This window comes from Ranitomeya imitator, chromosome 1 (genome assembly GCF_032444005.1).
Source record: "Ranitomeya imitator isolate aRanImi1 chromosome 1, aRanImi1.pri, whole genome shotgun sequence".
Classification (NCBI taxonomy): Eukaryota; Metazoa; Chordata; class Amphibia; order Anura; family Dendrobatidae; genus Ranitomeya; species Ranitomeya imitator.
Window position 1 is genome coordinate 936,611,827 of NC_091282.1, and position 19,439 is coordinate 936,631,265.

The 19,439-nt window shown below is 47.4% G+C and overlaps 1 protein-coding gene across 3 annotated transcripts in view; it reads right to left on the bottom strand.

The window, feature by feature from the left end:
- STPG2 (sperm tail PG-rich repeat containing 2) overlaps positions 1-19,439 on the bottom strand; it is a 1,447,347-nt gene that overhangs the window by 1,322,421 nt on the left and 105,487 nt on the right. For all 3 annotated transcript variants that reach the window (XM_069743604.1, XM_069743605.1, XM_069743603.1), the window contains exon 5: positions 8,004-8,168. In XM_069743604.1, coding sequence (XP_069599705.1) covers positions 8,004-8,168 — 165 coding nt within the window. The remainder of the gene's footprint in view (positions 1-8,003; positions 8,169-19,439) is intronic.

Consider the following 19,439-nt stretch of genomic DNA (forward strand, 5'->3'; position numbering starts at 1 on the left):
TGCACTTGTCCAACATGACAATGACCCAAAATACACATCTAAGGCCACTGTTTCATTTCTGAAGAACAGGATGAAAGTGATTCTGTGGCCAAGTATTTCTCCTGATCTATTCCTCACTCTCCAACCAACTAAGAGGTCATTCTTGAAGAATGGAAAAGAGAGCTGTTGCAATATGTTGACAACTTGCTTATTCCATGCCTAGAAAACTTGGCGCTGTCCTTAACCCCTTTCTGACATCTGACGTACTATCCCATTGAGGTGGTATGGGCCCGTATGACCACCGACTGGATAGTATGTCATCACCGATCAGGTGACTATCGCTGCTGACATCCGGCACTATGTGTCAGGAGTGGTCACGGACCGCTCCTTGCACATTAACCCCCAGAACACTGCGATCACAGCGTTCCGGCGGCACAGGGAAGCATCGCGCAGGGAGGGGGCTCCCTTCGTGCTTCCCTGAGACCCTAGGAGCAACGTGATGTGATCGCGTTGCTCCGAGGGTCTCCTACCTCCTCCTCCCTGCAGGCCCGGATCCAAAATGCAGGGAGGTGGCTTGCAAGTGCCTGCTCAGATCAGGCGCCGGCAAGCCTCCTTCAGTGCCTGTGTGATCGCTGATCTGACACAGTGCACTGCAAAGTGTCAGGTCAGCGATCTGACACTATAGTATGATGTCCCCCCCTGGGGCAATGTTACAAACTAAAAAAGAAAAAAAAATTACAGGTGTATAAAAGAAAGTCCTAAATAAAGAAAAATATATACCGTATATATATTGTTCCAACAAATACATTTCTTTGTCTAAATAAAAAGAAAACTAATAAAAGTACACATATTTAGTATCGCTGCGTCTGTAACGACCCGACATATAAAATTGTCCCACTAATTAACCCCTTCAGCAATCACTGTAAAAAAAAAAAAAAGTGGCAAAAAACAACGCTTTACTATCATACCAAAAAAAAGTGGAATAAAAACGCGATCAAAAAGAGGGATATAAAAAAGCATGGTACCACTGAAAACATCTTCTTGTCCGGCAAAAAATGAGCTGCCATACAGCGTCATCAGCGAAAAAATAAGAAAGTTATAGTCCTCAGAATAAAGCGATGCAAAAATAATTATTTTTTATATAAAATAGATTTTATCATATAAAAGCGTCAAAACATAAAAAAATGATGTAAATGAGGTATCGCTATAATCATACTGACCCGAAGAATAAAACTGCTTTATCAATTTTATCAAACGTGGAACGGTATAAACGCCCCCCCAAAATAAATTCACTAATTGCTCGTTTTTGTTCATTCTGCCTAACAAAAATCGGAATAAAAAGCGATCAAAAAAGTCATGTTCCCGAATATGGTACCAATAAAAACGTCAACTCGTCCCGCAAAAAACAAGACCTCAAATGACTCTGTGGACCAAAATATGGAAAAATTATAGCTCTCAAAATGTGGAAATGCAAAAACTATTTTTTGCAATAAAAAGTGTCTTTTAGTGTGTGACAGCTGCCAATCATAAAAATCAGCTAAAAAACAGTTATAGAAGTAAATCAAATCCCAATTATTATCACCCCCTTAGTTAGGGAAAAATAATAAAATTTTAAAAATGTATTTATTTCCATTTTCCCATTAGGGTTAGGGCTACAGTTAGGGTTCAGGTTGGGGCTAAAGTTAGGGTTGGGGCTAAAGTTAGGGTTAGGGCTGGGGCTAAAGCTAGGGATAGGGCTACAGTTATGGTTGAGGCTACAGTAAGGGTTAGGGTTGGGGCTACAGTTAGGGTTAGGGTTGGGGCAACAGTTAGGGTTAGGGTTGGGGCTACAGTTAGGATTAGGGTTGGGGGAAAGTTAGGGTTAGGTTTGGGGCTAAAGTTAGGGTTAGGGTTGGGGCTACAGTTAGGGTTAGGGTTGGGGCTAAAGTAAGGGTTAGGGCTACAGTTAGGGTTAGGGTTTCGATATACGGTTGGGATCAGGGTTATAATTAGGGTTAGGGGTGTGTCAGGGTTAGGTGTGTGGTTATGGTTGTGGTTAGGGGTGTGTTGGAGTTAGGGGTGTGGTTAGGGTTGCAATTAGGGTTAGGGGTGTGTTGGGGTTAGGGATGTGGTTGGGATTAGGGTTAGGGGCATGTTCGGGTTAGGGGTGTGGTTAGGGTTATGGTTAGGGTTGGGATTAGGGTTAGGTGTGTGTTTGGGTTAGGGTTTCAGTTAGAATTGGGGGGTTTCCACTGTTTAGGCACATCAGGGGCTCTCCAAATGCGACATGGCGTCCGATCACAATTCCAGCCAATTCTGCGTTGAAAAAGTAAAACAGTGCTCCTTCCCATCTGAGCTCTCCCGTGCACCAAAACAGGGGTTTACCCCAATATATGGGGTATCAGCATACTCAGGACGAATTGGACAACTTTTGGCGTCCAATTTCTCTGGTTACCCTTGGGAAAATAAAAATTTTGGGGGCTAAAAAATAATTTTTGTGGGAAAAAAATGATTTTTTATTTTCACAGCTCTGCGTTATAAACTGCAGTGAAACACTTGGGGGTTCAAAGTTCTCACAACACATCTAGATAAGTTCCTTGGGGGGTCTAGTTTCCAATATGGGGTCACTTGTGGGGGGTTTCTACTGTTTAGGTACATCAGGGGCAATGTGATGCCTGCAGACCATTCCATCTAAGTCTGCATTCCAAACAGTGCTCCTTACCTTCCAAGCTCTGCCATGTGCCCAAACAGTAGTTTTCTCCCACATATGGGATATCAGCGTACTCAACTTTTGGGGTCCAATTTCTCCTGTTACCCTTGGGAAAATACAAAACTGGGGGGCTAAAAAATAATATTGGTGGAAATAAAAGAATTTTTATTTTCATGGCTCTGCGTTATAAACTGTAGTGAAACACTTGGGAAGTCAAAGTGCTCACCACACATCTAGATAAGTTCCTTAGGGGGTCTACTTTCCAAAATGGTGTCCCTTGTTGGGGGTTTCAATGTTTAGGCACATCAGGGGCTCTCCAAACGCGACATGGCGTCCCATCTCAATACCAGTCAATTTTGCATTGGAAAGTCAAACGGTGCACCTTCCTACCTTCCGAGCTCTGCCATGCGCCAAAACAGTGGTTTACCCCCACATATGGGGTATCAGCGTACTCAGGACAAATTACACAACAAATTTTGGGGTCCAATTTCTTCTGTTACCCTTGGGAAAATAAATTGGGGGTGAAAAGATCATTTTTGTGAAAAAATTTGATTTTTTTATTTTTACAGCTCTACATTACAAAATTCTGTGAAGCACTTGGTGGTGCTCACCACACATCTAGATAAGTTCCTTAGGGGGTCTACCTTCAAAATGGTGTCACTTGTGGGGGGGTTCAATTTTTAGGCACATCAGGGGCTTACATATGGGGTATCAGCATACTCAGAACAAATTGTACAACAACTTTTGGGGTCCATTTTCTCCTGTTACCCTTGGTAAAATAAAACAAATTGGAGCTAAAGTAAATTTTTTGTGAAGACATTCCAAAAATTCCTGTGAAACACCTGAAGGGTTAATAAACTTCCTGAATGTGGTTTTGAGCACCTTGAGCGGTGCAGTTTATAGAATGGTGTCGCACCTGGGAATTTTCTATCATATAGACCCCTCAAAGTGACTTCAAATGTGATGTGGTCCTTAAAAAAAATTGTGTTGTAAAAATGAGAAATTGCTGGTCAACTTTTAACCCTTATAACTCCCTAACAAAAAAATTTTGGTTCCAAAATTGTGCTGATGTAAAGTAGACATGTGGGAAATGTTACTTATTAAGTATTTTGTGTGACATAATTATGATTTAAAGACATAAAAATTCAAAGTTGGAAAATTGTGAAATTTTCGCCAATTTTTTTCACAAATAAACGCAGGTAATATCAAAGAAATTTTACCACTAACATGAAGTGCAATATGTCACGAGAAAACAGTGTCAAAATCACTGGGATCTGTTGAAGCGTTCCAGAGTTATAACCTCATAAAGGGACAGTGGTCAGATTTGTAAAAATTGGCTCGGTCATTAACGTGCAAACCACCCTTGGGGGTAAAGGGGTTAAAAATCATAGAGTTCATGCAAAATACCAGATGTAGTAGTTTTTTATGTAGGTTGTGTTCATTTTTCCATCAACTAATTTTAGTAAAACTGAAGATATTGTAATAAAAGTCAACTTATTAACTATTCATGTAATGGGTTAAAAAAGTATCCTACGAAACCTAGTCTTGCAAAATTTTTGAAATTGTTCTTGTGTTAATTGAGGTATGGATGAAAATTTTACTTTTCAAAGGGGGTGTACTCATTTATGCTGAGCACTATATATTATGTTTATGTTAAGGTGACTGGTTTATCATGTAAAGTACCTTGCAATTTTGTTATCTTCTGGCAGAGTAGGGTAGGTTGTTACCTTATTCAGGGTACAACTGACTAGCATGTTTAGCAGTTTGGCTTTTCAATTGGTTTTATCCATTGTCGTTGTACTTATTGTGTTTATACAAAAAAAATTATATGCTTGATAGATGATCCCAATGTATTTGTATAGTTTTTTTTGTTTGGATTTCAAAAACACACCAGTAACATCTGTGCCGCTTCCTGTCCCTTTTGTACCTGCATCAGCCACTAGGCGGCACCGCGCTTTTGTTCCTGGTCATGCATTAGAGCCGTGTTCCCCAACTCCGGTCCTCAAGAGCCACCAACAGGTCTTGTTTTAGCATTTCCTTAGAATTGCACAGTTGATGGAATTATTGCCTGTGTAGGTGATGGAATTATCACCTGTGCAATACTACGGAAATCCTGAAAACATGACCTGTTGGTGGCTCTTGAGGACTGGAGTTGGGGAACACTGCATTAGAGCATTGGTTCTGTTTAATTTCTGGGATTTTTGGTGCCGCTAGAACAGGGAACTATGAGGTTAATTGTCTGGGTTTTTGATTACTCCTTTCTGAGAGCCTTGGGCAGGCTGTATGCCATTTAAAGCCCTGGGTTCCTGACTTCTACTGCCAGTAATTTAGTTTTCTGATTCCTCTTCCTTTTTTCAGACCTCAGTGTGAAATTTGACCATCCTCTTGTCTTAAGATTTTGTTCCAGATGTGACCTCTTGGCTCTAACGCTGCTTGCCGATCCTTCCTGCCTTTTGTTTGCTCTATTGGATAGCAGCCCTTCCACGAAAGCAATCTACTAGACTTCATTGTAAGACTAGATTCCTGTACAGGTGTTACAGGGGGAAGTCAGGGTACCTCTGGAATCTGCCAGAGTGGCTTGTGCCAAGACTTTCCAAGGCAGCCTTTTTGAGCGCGTGGCCTCTTACAGTTGTGACAGCACCACAGCATAAAAAAGTACATTGGGCATGTCATTCATATCAATCTCATCCACTTTGGAACCATAAGGAGCTGCGTTTTTTGTGCAGTGAAGATACATAGTGTTAAAAAATAACCAAAAACTCAATGTGGGAACTTAACCTTAAAATTTTATCCTGCACAATCCTTTAAAATGCCACATTAGTCTGCAAAAAAATAGAAAAAAATACAACAGAGAAGGTAGTGGATTACATACTCTATGAACAAAAAATGTGCAACTATTTAGGCAAAAACTTCTAGAATTGACAAAACACATTGATTGACCATAAAAAAAGCAAATGCCAAAGAGCTTTAAAAAGGAACAAAAGGCAAAATCAATGATGAATCGGCCCCTTAGTCTCCTCCAGTATCTTGTCAGGCACTCGTTCATTTAGACCTGTTGTATTAAAATCGCTGTAATTGAACTACATAAGCTTAATATATTTATTCCAGCTTAAATGCATTTTAATAAAATTAGGTCAGGAAACTATTATCACCATTATCATTACCATGCTGCGCTCTCTGACAGCGCAAATGAGTTTTCTGTGTTAAATACATGGAATTATACATTGATTAATGAACGAGTTCACTTCTGAAATAAAAATCTCCATGGACTTGGATCATTATCACACAACACTTGAGAATACTGTAAGTCTCTATGGAGTTTAGACAGTATGGCAAACAATAACTCTGCATCTTTGCCAATGACGCCAGGTTGTTCACACTATGTGTATGGTCAATCATAATCAAGCACACACTGTGCAGAAACAGAAGTCGTGCAATTACTACTTTATAACGGAGATCGATGGCATCTGCAAAAATAAACCTAGGCCTCTGTGATAGAAAGCTAATTCATTCTAAATAATGTCAGCATATTACACATAAAGACGCATATTCTGTACTAACAGATATAACGAGTTTTAGCCACAGTATATTATACAAGAACGACCCATGCCTCAATACAAGGGTGCTGGCAGTTCATGTGCTGCCATATGGCGCTTCCTTATGCTTCACATCTCCATGAACAGCATATAATGCAAGTCACCTCTATGTAAAATCAGAGTCATACGGAGGAAGGTGGCTAAAGATCTCCATATATGAGGCCTTAAAGGGGTTTTCCTTGATTTATAAAAATATACTTAACAGCAGGTACTGGGTTACAAAATAAAATCATGCTCACCGCTTCAACCTCCCTCTGCTGTGGCACCATTAGTCTGGTCCCTGCTATTTTGTGCTCAGACTCACCTGAGGAGGAGGATTCTCTAAGTTGTAGATTTGGATGAGTAGCAAAGCTACATAGGAATGACAGTATCTGAGGCATGAAATGACAGAGCTGAATATTCTGGATGGCACTTTGGTCAAGGGGAGGGAGAGCTACGTATGTTGGATGAGTATAAAAGCCACCTTGGAACAGCAGAGATGAGTATGCAGATGGGCTCCTTGGAAGAGCAGAGTCAAGTATGTAGGCCAACACCAGGAGCCTCAGTTTGGCAAATATTCAGCAGAGCTGGTTTCATCTGTGACAAACAGATTGCAGAGTCCAGAAGTATGGTAGCAGCAAGGGCACCAAGCTACCTGAATACTCAGGTGGCACGTCACCTGAGCCGGACTAAAGGGCTTAGGTGTGCGACATTAGATGTGTGCACCAGGTTACTTTGGAAACCCATTGCGCATGGTAGCAGAGAAAGCTAGCGCCAGGGAAAACGGTAACAGCTTGGCATTGGAGCCTGTACAGGTGAGTAACACTTTGCTTAATTCCTACAGTGATCATATACAATAACTAATTATTCCGGTCACATGCCATACATGCTGGCATCACTACATTAGCCAATGCGTGTCTGTGATGGTTATATGAATAATGTAGGGCGCATGGTCACTGCAAGAAGTAGGCAGAGATTGATGGAAACCATCAGAATGGTTCCATTAAGCTGGAGGGGATTACATTTATCAAAAACCTCCTGGAAAATCCTGGAAATCCCATAAAAAATTATTTTTAAATAGACAATATAATAATGATTAAAACATGTTTTTCAAAAATGTCTATTACTCTCTTGTCCCTTAAAGAAGTTGGCTACAATTTTTTGATGGACTTTATTTTGGATAGACCATCAATATCTGACTGGTAGGGGTGCAACGCTCGGCACCCCGACCGATCAGCTGTTTACCGGTGCCAGGTGGAGGTTCTCAAATGCTGTCGCAATGGTGCAGTTCCGTCAAAATCATAGTGGCCACAGTATTACAGATCCACTTCCTAGTCATTTGAGAATTGGCTATCGATAAAAAAGTAATGGACAACCCCTTTAATAAATTTGTACTTGGCAGCTGTACTAGTAGTGTTCAGCTATCCCTGGCAGTCCAATAGACAAGAAATGGTGCACAACCTCCTCTCCATTCAGATTTGGACATACAAGCAAGTTAGATGCTGATAACTCTATTCATTTAGTAATTGCTACATCAAATTTGATAAAGGAAAGAATAACAAGTCATCTATCAATTTTTGTTCACAGTCTTATCCTCAAGATTATAAAAGTCATTACATTAATAAATACAGTATGTTGGTCTTCATTTCCCAGCCAACGGTGGAACTGCTCAGCAGAAGTAACAAAGCAAGAAAAGTTGTAGAGAACTGTTATCCCCCATATACACACTTTTCATCTAGCAATTAATTGTATCTACTTACATTTCCAGGATTGTAGAAAGCAGGTCCCAGGGTATTGTCCATGGCAGGTGGACTTTGTCTAATAAGGATACCATCTGCAGTTTCTTCATAACCAAAAGCTTGTCCTGGTGTTGGAATGGATGGGACCCCAGCATTTTGCTGCTTTTTGAAATGGCTTTTTGCAACCTGTGTGAGACAAGGCAATTAATTATTTTAATTTACACATAAAAGAAAATGCATTAATTCACTGGAAAAACCCTTGACACGGATCTGTCACCAGATTTTACAATACAAACTGCATATAATGATAAATAAATCTCGTGGCCTTGATAAGGAAGCCGTATATAATGTGAAAACCCATATAAGAATGGCTGTATAATTCTTTATGAAGGGGGGTTGTCCACCTTTGGGAACAATTTTTTTTCCCCAAATCCATGGATTTGGTCAAATATTCATTTTTGCAACTGTTTTTTTTTTTTGCATCAATGATTTTCAATGATCAAAAAATAAAAAATAAATGACAAGGCTTCTCCTATCTATAGAAATAATAGTCATGGACAGCATGCTGATGCCATCCGTTTGCTGTCTGCGATTTTCATCAATCCATATTGTTTGGGTCATTTTGTGAAAAACTGACATGTTGTGGTGAATTTTCGCACATCACTCAGCAATATACAAGTAAACCTAACTTGAGATAGAATGACATGGTAATTTAGTTCAGCACTATAGTTTAAAGCTACAGATTAACATCTGACAAACAGGTGGATTAATGTTCGCCAAAATTAAACTACACAAGCTCTTGCCAAGAATATACAATATTATAATTAGTCAAGAAGAATCCAATAATTGTGACCAACATTTACATTATTAATCGAGGGGCTCGGATACGCCCAGGCGTCTCTTTCTACAACATGATTTAGCACTAAAGCATTGTAGCACAGCAGTTTGGCTCTCTATGGTGTCTATCAGCATCACAGCTAATGTACTTACAGATAATGATTCGGGAAAGGAATGTTACAGCCATTGCATTTGTAATATTTCTTATATTCAGAAAAAGGAAATAGAAAAACTGCTTTGCTATAGATGGGAATTACATGCACCCATTTATAATATACTCTTTTTGCAATTACTCTATTCACAGACAGAAGAGTTAAGAGAAGAAACTTGGTGTTCCCAAGATCTCATTGATGGTTCAGTGAGTCTTTCAAGAAACCTGACAGCAGATACATGACACTGGCTGTATGATTTCAGCAATGTATGTTTCACTCGGTTTCATGGAAAAACATACTTTTCAAGCCACTGAGGTCCAGGTCGCACGGGAGACTAGTTGGAAAGGCTGGACCCTGTCGGCTTCCCCCTGTCCGTTGCAAATGACTGACAGGTATCTTCCTACACACGCATGTAGGAAATTAACAGTCTCTCAAGGGGTGCAGGCAGTGAGAAGTTAAGTAATATAAGGTTTTAAAAAATGTGGTGTTTCTGGATAAGTCCACTAAATAATTGCAGCCGTGTTAGTGTATTCCCGTCATTGCTACCGGGTAATTCCTTTATTCCTTCAGTAGTCTATCTTTTGCTGGTTGAGCACGCTCTGCTCTACAGTCTTTTGTTAGTAGCCTTCGCTCTCCCTGTGCAGTAAGTCTGTACATCCCTGTTTTTCTATGTCGTTGCTGCAGAAGATAAGCATGAGCAGTAGTGTTGAGCGATACCTTCCGATATCGGAAAGTATCGGTATCGGTTTGGATCGGCCGATATTCAAAAAATATCGGATATCGCCGATACCGATACCCGATCCCAATGCAAGTCAATGGGACCAAAATATCGGAATTAAAATAAACCCTTTCTTTCCTTGTAGGTTCATTCTACCTGAAGGAAAACAACTAAGAATAATGTAGGATGTATGGGGGAGGTGGCGGAGACATTAAAGGCAATGAGGATTAGTCCAATCAAATAGAATAGCATGTTTTTGTTTTTTTTTTAAAGAAGTTCGGATTGAAAAAGATATTGAGTATGTAAATTTTTTTTATTTTGTCAGATATTGATGTTTCACTATTCCACGCCCTTCCCCTTCTTTTTTTTCTTTTTTTTTTTTTTCTTTTCCCACACTTTCATCTTCATCATCATCAGCATCCTTGACATCAACTTCTTCACCTTATTCATCTTCTTCTTCATCTTCTACCTATTTTTTTTTTATTACATTCTTCATATTCATTTTCTTCAACTATTATTATTCTTCCTATTCTACATATTCTTTTTATTCCACTGTTATTATTCTTCCTATTCTACTTCTTCATCATATTCTCATTTGTGACAGGCATTCCCGTAGTTGTTATCTATAAAAGTTGGAAGATTACACCTTCCGTTCTGCCAGTCACAAAAGTTACATTTGTCCGCGTTCAGTTTGGCCTGCAGCATCAGGCTTTATCCAGGGGCACCACGAGGAGGAACGGACTCACCCCCATACACTGCTTAGTCTTCTTCTGCATATAATTTAGATAATATCTTTTGCTCTGATATTAAGTCTTATGCTTAATGTTCTTCTGCTCTTTGTTCTGCAGCCTCTTGTTCTTCTGCTTCTCGGTCTTCCATGTTGTCGTCTCCAGGGTCTTCGTCTCCAGTGTCGTCATCTCCGCCGTCGTCGTCTCAGCCGTCGTCGTCTCCGCCGTCGTCGTCGTCGTCGTCATCGGGGTGGTCTTCTGGGTCGTCGTCATCGGGGTGGTCTTCCGGGTTGTCGACGTTAGGGTCTTCAACTTGGAAATGTAGCAGAAGGTACAAGAAGGCTGAGAAAATGCCAAGAACCAGCTGATGGAACTGGAACTCGGATGGCTACCCGAAGGTTCAAGAGCCTATGGAACTACCGAGGACCAGCTGACGTTACTGGAACCCGGTTACTAAGCAGGAGGTACCCGTGCTAAAAAGCACTACCAAGGACCGCCTGACGTTGGCGGAACTCGGATACCCAGAAGGAGGCACCTAAGCCAAAGGCTCTGCCCGGAACCAGATGACGTTACTGGAACCAGGATGGGGAGCAGAAGGTACAAGAGCAAAAGACACTGCCGAGAACCAGCTGACGGTACTGGAACCCGGATGGGTAGCCGAATGTCCAAGAGCCAATGGAACTACCAAGGACCAGCTAACGTTACTGGAACCCGGTTACTAAGCAGGAGGTACCCGTGCCTGAAAGCACTACCAAGGACCACCTGACATTGGTGGAACTTGGATACCCAGAAGGAGGCACCTAAGCCAAAGGCTCTGCCCGGAACCAGCTGACGGTACTGGAACCAGGATGGGGAGCAGAAGGTACAAGAGCAAAAGACACTGCCGAGAACCAGCTGACGGTGCTGGAACCAGGTGGTGGACCCCAAGGCCCACAGGAGAGGAGAGAACAGCTAGGCCGCGAGGCAGCCGCAGTTACCGAACCCCAACAGTCCTACAGGGGGAGCTGGGCCTACTGGCACTACAGAACCAGCCTTGACTACCAGTTCACGCAGCCCACATAGGAAGCTCCTAAACTGGAGGCACCCTGGAGTTGGCTAACTCGACCGCCCCACGACGGGGCAAGCATAGGCGTCTCAGTGAAGTTGACACAACCCGGAAACAGCTGACGGTGCTGAAACCAGGCTTGGCACGAGGGAGTACCTGTGACAAGAACACTGCCGAGAACCAGCTGGCGGTGCTGGAACCCGGATGCGTTGCCCCAGTGTGCAAGAGCCAATGGCACGACCGAGGACCAGCTGACGGTGCTGGAACCCGGTTACTAAGCTGTAGGTGCCCGCGCTTAAAAGCACTACCAAGGACCGCCTGGCGTTGGCGGAACTCGGATACCCAGGAGGAGGCACCTTAGCCAAAGGCTCGGCCCGGAACCAGCTGACGGTGCTGGAACCAGGTGGTGGACCCCAAGGCCCACAGGAGAGGAGAGAACAGCTAGGCCGCGAGGCAGCCGCAGTTACCGAACCCCAACAGTCCTACAGGGGGAGCTGGGCCTACTGGCACTACAGAACCAGCCTTGACTACCAGTTCACGCAGCCCACATAGGAAGCTCCTAAACTGGAGGCACCCTGGAGTTGGCTAACTCGACCGCCCCACGACGGGGCAAGCATAGGCGTCTCAGTGAAGTTGACACAACCCGGAAACAGCTGACGGTGCTGAAACCAGGCTTGGCACGAGGGAGTACCTGTGACAAGAACACTGCCGAGAACCAGCTGGCGGTGCTGGAACCCGGATGCGTTGCCCCAGTGTGCAAGAGCCAATGGCACGACCGAGGACCAGCTGACGGTGCTGGAACCCGGTTACTAAGCTGTAGGTGCCCGCGCTTAAAAGCACTACCAAGGACCGCCTGGCGTTGGCGGAACTCGGATACCCAGGAGGAGGCACCTTAGCCAAAGGCTCGGCCCGGAACCAGCTGACGGTGCTGGAACCAGGTGGTGGACCCCAAGGCCCACAGGAGAGGAGAGAACAGCTAGGCCGCGAGGCAGCCGCAGTTACCGAACCCCAACAGTCCTACAGGGGGAGCTGGGCCTACTGGCACTACAGAACCAGCCTTGACTACCAGTTCACGCAGCCCACATAGGAAGCTCCTAAACTGGAGGCACCCTGGAGTTGGCTAACTCGACCGCCCCACGACGGGGCAAGCATAGGCGTCTCAGTGAAGTTGACACAACCCGGAAACAGCTGACGGTGCTGAAACCAGGCTTGGCACGAGGGAGTACCTGTGACAAGAACACTGCCGAGAACCAGCTGGCGGTGCTGGAACCCGGATGCGTTGCCCCAGTGTGCAAGAGCCAATGGCACGACCGAGGACCAGCTGACGGTGCTGGAACCCGGTTACTAAGCTGTAGGTGCCCGCGCTTAAAAGCACTACCAAGGACCGCCTGGCGTTGGCGGAACTCGGATACCCAGGAGGAGGCACCTTAGCCAAAGGCTCGGCCCGGAACCAGCTGACGGTGCTGGAACCAGGTGGTGGACCCCAAGGCCCACAGGAGAGGAGAGAACAGCTAGGCCGCGAGGCAGCCGCAGTTACCGAACCCCAACAGTCCTACAGGGGGAGCTGGGCCTACTGGCACTACAGAACCAGCCTTGACTACCAGTTCACGCAGCCCACATAGAAAGCTCCTAAACTGGAGGCACCCTGGAGTTGGCTAACTCGACCGCCCCACGACGGGGCAAGCATAGGCGTCTCAGTGAAGTTGACACAACCCGGAAACAGCTGACGGTGCTGAAACCAGGCTTGGCACGAGGGAGTACCTGTGACAAGAACACTGCCGAGAACCAGCTGGCGGTGCTGGAACCCGGATGCGTTGCCCCAGTGTGCAAGAGCCAATGGCACGACCGAGGACCAGCTGACGGTGCTGGAACCCGGTTACTAAGCTGTAGGTGCCCGCGCTTAAAAGCACTACCAAGGACCGCCTGGCGTTGGCGGAACTCGGATACCCAGGAGGAGGCACCTAAGCCAAAGGCTCGGCCCGGAACCAGCTGACGGTGCTGGAACCAGGTGGTGGACCCCAAGGCCCACAGGAGAGGAGAGAACAGCTAGGCCGCGAGGCAGCCGCAGTTACCGAACCCCAACAGTCCTACAGGGGGAGCTGGGCCTACTGGCACTACAGAACCAGCCTTGACTACCAGTTCACGCAGCCCACATAGGAAGCTCCTAAACTGGAGGCACCCTGGAGTTGGCTAACTCGACCGCCCCACGACGGGGCAAGCATAGGCGTCTCAGTGAAGTTGACACAACCCGGAAACAGCTGACGGTGCTGAAACCAGGCTTGGCACGAGGGAGTACCTGTGACAAGAACACTGCCGAGAACCAGCTGGCGGTGCTGGAACCCGGATGCGTTGCCCCAGTGTGCAAGAGCCAATGGCACGACCGAGGACCAGCTGACGGTGCTGGAACCCGGTTACTAAGCTGTAGGTGCCCGCGCTTAAAAGCACTACCAAGGACCGCCTGGCGTTGGCGGAACTCGGATACCCAGGAGGAGGCACCTAAGCCAAAGGCTCGGCCCGGAACCAGCTGACGGTGCTGGAACCAGGTGGTGGACCCGAAGGCCCACAGGAGAGGAGAGAACAGCTAGGCCGCGAGGCAGCCGCAGTTACCGAACCCCAACAGTCCTACAGGGGGAGCTGGGCCTACTGGCACTACAGAACCAGCCTTGACTACCAGTTCACGCAGCCCACATAGGAAGCTCCTAAACTGGAGGCACCCTGGAGTTGGCTAACTCGACCGCCCCACGACGGGGCAAGCATAGGCGTCTCAGTGAAGTTGACACAACCCGGAAACAGCTGACGGTGCTGAAACCAGGCTTGGCACGAGGGAGTACCTGTGACAAGAACACTGCCGAGAACCAGCTGGCGGTGCTGGAACCCGGATGCGTTGCCCCAGTGTGCAAGAGCCAATGGCACGACCGAGGACCAGCTGACGGTGCTGGAACCCGGTTACTAAGCTGTAGGTGCCCGCGCTTAAAAGCACTACCAAGGACCGCCTGGCGTTGGCGGAACTCGGATACCCAGGAGGAGGCACCTTAGCCAAAGGCTCGGCCCGGAACCAGCTGACGGTGCTGGAACCAGGTGGTGGACCCCAAGGCCCACAGGAGAGGAGAGAACAGCTAGGCCGCGAGGCAGCCGCAGTTACCGAACCCCAACAGTCCTACAGGGGGAGCTGGGCCTACTGGCACTACAGAACCAGCCTTGACTACCAGTTCACGCAGCCCACATAGAAAGCTCCTAAACTGGAGGCACCCTGGAGTTGGCTAACTCGACCGCCCCACGACGGGGCAAGCATAGGCGTCTCAGTGAAGTTGACACAACCCGGAAACAGCTGACGGTGCTGAAACCAGGCTTGGCACGAGGGAGTACCTGTGACAAGAACACTGCCGAGAACCAGCTGGCGGTGCTGGAACCCGGATGCGTTGCCCCAGTGTGCAAGAGCCAATGGCACGACCGAGGACCAGCTGACGGTGCTGGAACCCGGTTACTAAGCTGTAGGTGCCCGCGCTTAAAAGCACTACCAAGGACCGCCTGGCGTTGGCGGAACTCGGATACCCAGGAGGAGGCACCTAAGCCAAAGGCTCGGCCCGGAACCAGCTGACGGTGCTGGAACCAGGTGGTGGACCCCAAGGCCCACAGGAGAGGAGAGAACAGCTAGGCCGCGAGGCAGCCGCAGTTACCGAACCCCAACAGTCCTACAGGGGGAGCTGGGCCTACTGGCACTACAGAACCAGCCTTGACTACCAGTTCACGCAGCCCACATAGGAAGCTCCTAAACTGGAGGCACCCTGGAGTTGGCTAACTCGACCGCCCCACGACGGGGCAAGCATAGGCGTCTCAGTGAAGTTGACACAACCCGGAAACAGCTGACGGTGCTGAAACCAGGCTTGGCACGAGGGAGTACCTGTGACAAGAACACTGCCGAGAACCAGCTGGCGGTGCTGGAACCCGGATGCGTTGCCTTGCCTATTAAAGATTGTCTTCCTAGAGCCCCAACTAGCGGTGTTGGAGCAAAGGGTAAGCAGGGGGAGATGAGTGTAGGCCGAAGCCTGCACTGGAGGCAGCTTTGTGTCTGCGTTGCGTTTGCAGGACACTTTGCCGGCTACACACTGGGGGAACAGCTGGCGTTGCTGAACCCCACTAACACAATGGCGTGTGTTTTTATCTGTGCAGCTAGCACTTGCGGGCAAAAACTTGCGATGTTAGAGCCCGTGTTGAAGCAGGAGGAGGAGGAGAGGAGCAGAGTGTAGGCCGAAGCCTAGTTGAACCAATTTCAAAGGAAACCTTTAACCCCCCCCTCAGGTGTTACAAAGTACAAGAGACACACCTTGTGCAGTATTAATGCTGCACAAGTGAAAGGTTGCTCTATTAATTTGTCTACTTGCACACGCTGAATGAAAGACATACACAATTTACCCCATTCTACAGTCAAACTGTAGTGGATGCGTGACTTGGTTTTTTGATGAGACGCAGCACAGGTGTCCAAAATAACGCCTTGGTGCTTGGCGCAGCTTCCTGAGCGTTGTTATTTGCTGTACAGGAGTCTGCGCTCTTGTGTTATCCCTTGGCAATGCCCTGTTAGCGCTGCCCATCTTATGACCTCATTTCATGTTGGCCGGTGCGGTTAACGATGGCCATAAATCCCAGACCCACAGTGTCTTTTCATAAAGCCACACTGCGGTGCTGGGATTCGTGGCCTTGAGCAGTAAATATTTTGGCCGCTCACACACGTCCTTACACCTGCTTCAGACTGGGCGGCCTCTGCTGATCCCTTCTCGCATGCCGCGGCCATGAGGCTGCACAGTCTGAAGAAGGCGGAAGGAGATGAGTTAAGACAGGCGAAGATATGCACTGCTCGTGCCCATCAATCACACCCTCGCAGTCAAAATAATTAAGACAACGAGGAGCATTTTATTCAGGCAGGGCGGACGAACAGGCGCAAGTAGCCAACCAATGATGTCAGAAGACGGGAAGCGCTACCAAGGGGGGTGCTGCGTATCATTAGAAAGGAAAGTCACACCTCAGGGACAGTGGAATGGTCTCAAAGAGACACATTTTGTACGTGTTGAGTTCCACGTGGGCAAGGAGAAAACGTCAGCCACCTTGTACAAATGCAGCAGTACTGCTGTACAAGGTGGCTGTTATACATAGAAACACCTGGGGGTGGTGGCCAGGCTCCCTTCAATTTCAGTTCATGTGCCTGCGTGGCGTTTGCAGGTCACGTTGCAAGCTGCACAGCAGGGGAACAGCTGGCGGTGCTGAACCCCACTAACACATTGGCTGGTGTTTTTCTCTGTGCAGCTAGCATGTCCGGGCAGAAACTGGCGTTGTTTGAGCCCAGGGTCAGCAGGAGGAGGAGAGGAGCAAAGTGTAGGCCGAAGCCTGCACTGGTGGCAGCTTTTGTTCTGTTGTGCCAGCGTGGCTTGTGCTGGACACGTTGCCGACTACACAGCAGGGGAACAGCTGGCGGTGCTGAACCCCACTAACACATTGGCTGGTGTTTTTCTCTGTGCAGCTAGCATTTCCGGGCAAAAACTAGCGGTGTTTGAGCCCAGGGTCAGCAGGAGGAGTAGAGGAGCAGAGTGTTGGCCAAAGCCTAGTTGAACCAATTTCAAAGGTTACCTTTAACCCCCCCCCTCAGGTGTTGCAAGGTACAAGAGCCACACCTTGAACAGCATTATTGATGCACAAGTCAAAGGTTGCTCTATTTAATTTTGCTCCTTGCACACGCTGAATTAAACACGTACACTATTTAGCCCATTATACTGTCAAACAGTAGTGGAGGCGTGACTACTAGTCTTTTTAAGGAGACGCAGCACAGGTGTACAAATTTACACCTAGGTGCTGTGCGCAGATTCCTTACCGTTGTTATTTGCAGTACAGGAAACTGCGCTCTTGTGTTATCCCTTGGCAATACCCTGTTAGTGCAGGCCGTCTCATGACCTCATTTCATGTTGGCCGGTGCGGTTAACGATGGCCATAAATCCCAGACCCACAGTGGCTTTTCCTAAAGTCACACTGCGGTGCTGGGATTCGTGGCCTTGTGCAGTAAATATGTTCGCCGCTCACACATGTCCTTACACCTGCTTCAGACTGGGCGGCCTCAGCTGATCCCTTATCGCATGCCGCGGCCATGAGGCCGCACAGTCAGAAGAAGGCGGAAGGAGGGGAGTGAAAACAGGGGAACATATGCACTGCTCGTGCCCATCAATCACACCCTCGCAGTCAAAATATATGAGACAACGGGGGGCGTTGTGTCGGGCAGGGGGGACGCACAGGCACAGCCAGCCAACCAATGATGTCAGGAGACGGGCAGCGCTAACAATGGGGGTGCTGCGTGTCATTAAAAAGGAAAGTCACACCTCAGGGACATTGTAATGGTCTGTAATGAGACACATTTTGTACTTGTTGAGTTCCACGTGTGCAAGGAGAAAAAGTCAGCCACCTTGTACAAATGCAGCAGTACTGCTGTACAAGGTGGCTGTTATACATAGAAACACCTGGGGGGGTGGGGGGCAGGCTCCCTTCAATTTCAGTTCATGTGCCTGCGTGGCGTTTGCAGGTCACGTTGCAAGCTACACAGCAGGGGAACAGCTGGCGTTGCTGAACCCCACTGACACATTGACTGGTGTTTTTCTCTGTGCAGATTGCATGTCCGGGCAAAAACTAGCGGTGTTAGAGCCCAGGGTCAGCAGGAGGAGGAGGAGAGGAGCAAAGTGTAGGCCGAAGCCTGCACTGGTGGCAGCTTTTGGTCGGTTGTGCCAGCGTGGCTTGTGCTGGACACGATGCCGGCTACACAGCGGGGGAACAGCTGGCGGTGCTGAACCCCACTAACACATTGGCTGGTGTTTTTCTCTGTGCAGCTAGCATGTCCGGGCAGAAACTGGCGTTGTTTGAGCCCAGGGTCAGCAGGAGGAGGAGAGGAGCAAAGTGTAGGCCGAAGCCTGCACTGGTGGCAGCTTTTGTTCTGTTGTGCCAGCGTGGCTTGTGCTGGACACGTTGCCGACTACACAGCAGGGGAACAGCTGGCGGTGCTGAACCCCACTAACACATTGGCTGGTGTTTTTCTCTGTGCAGCTAGCATTTCCGGGCAAAAAATAGCGGTGTTTGAGCCCAGGGTCAGCAGGAGGAGTAGAGGAGCAGAGTGTAGGCCGAAGCCTAGTTGAACCAATTTCAAAGGTTACCTTTAACCCCCCCCTCAGGTGTTGCAAGGTACAAGAGCCACACCTTGAACAGCATTAATGATGCACAAGTCAAAGGTTGCTCTATTTAATTTTGCTCCTTGCACACGCTGAATTAAACACGTACACTATTTAGCCCATTATACTGTCAAACAGTTGTGGAGGCGTGACTTGTCTTTTTAACGAGACGCAGCACAGGTGTCAAAATTTGCACCTAGGTACTGGGCGCAGATTCCTGAGCGTTGTTATTTGCTGTACAGGAGTCTGCGCTCTTGTGTTATCCCTTGGCAATACCCTGTTAGTGCAGGCCGTCTCATGACCTCATTTCATGTTGGCCGGTGCGGTTAACGATGGCCATAAATCCCAGACCCACAGTGGCTTTTCCTAAAGTCACACTGCGGTGCTGGGATTCGTGGCCTTGTGCAGTAAATATGTTCGCCGCTCACACATGTCCTTACACCTGCTTCAGACTGGGCGGCCTCAGCTGATCCCTTATCGCATGCCGCGGCCATGAGGCCGCACAGTCAGAAGAAGGCGGAAGGAGGGGAGTGAAAACAGGGGAACATATGCACTGCTCGTGCCCATCAATCACACCCTCGCAGTCAAAATATATGAGACAACGGGGGGCGTTGTGTCGGGCAGGGGGGACGCACAGGCACAGCCAGCCAACCAATGATGTCAGGAGACGGGCAGCGCTAACAATGGGGGTGCTGCGTGTCATTAAAAAGGAAAGTCACACCTCAGGGACATTGTAATGGTCTGTAATGAGACACATTTTGTACTTGTTGAGTTCCACGTG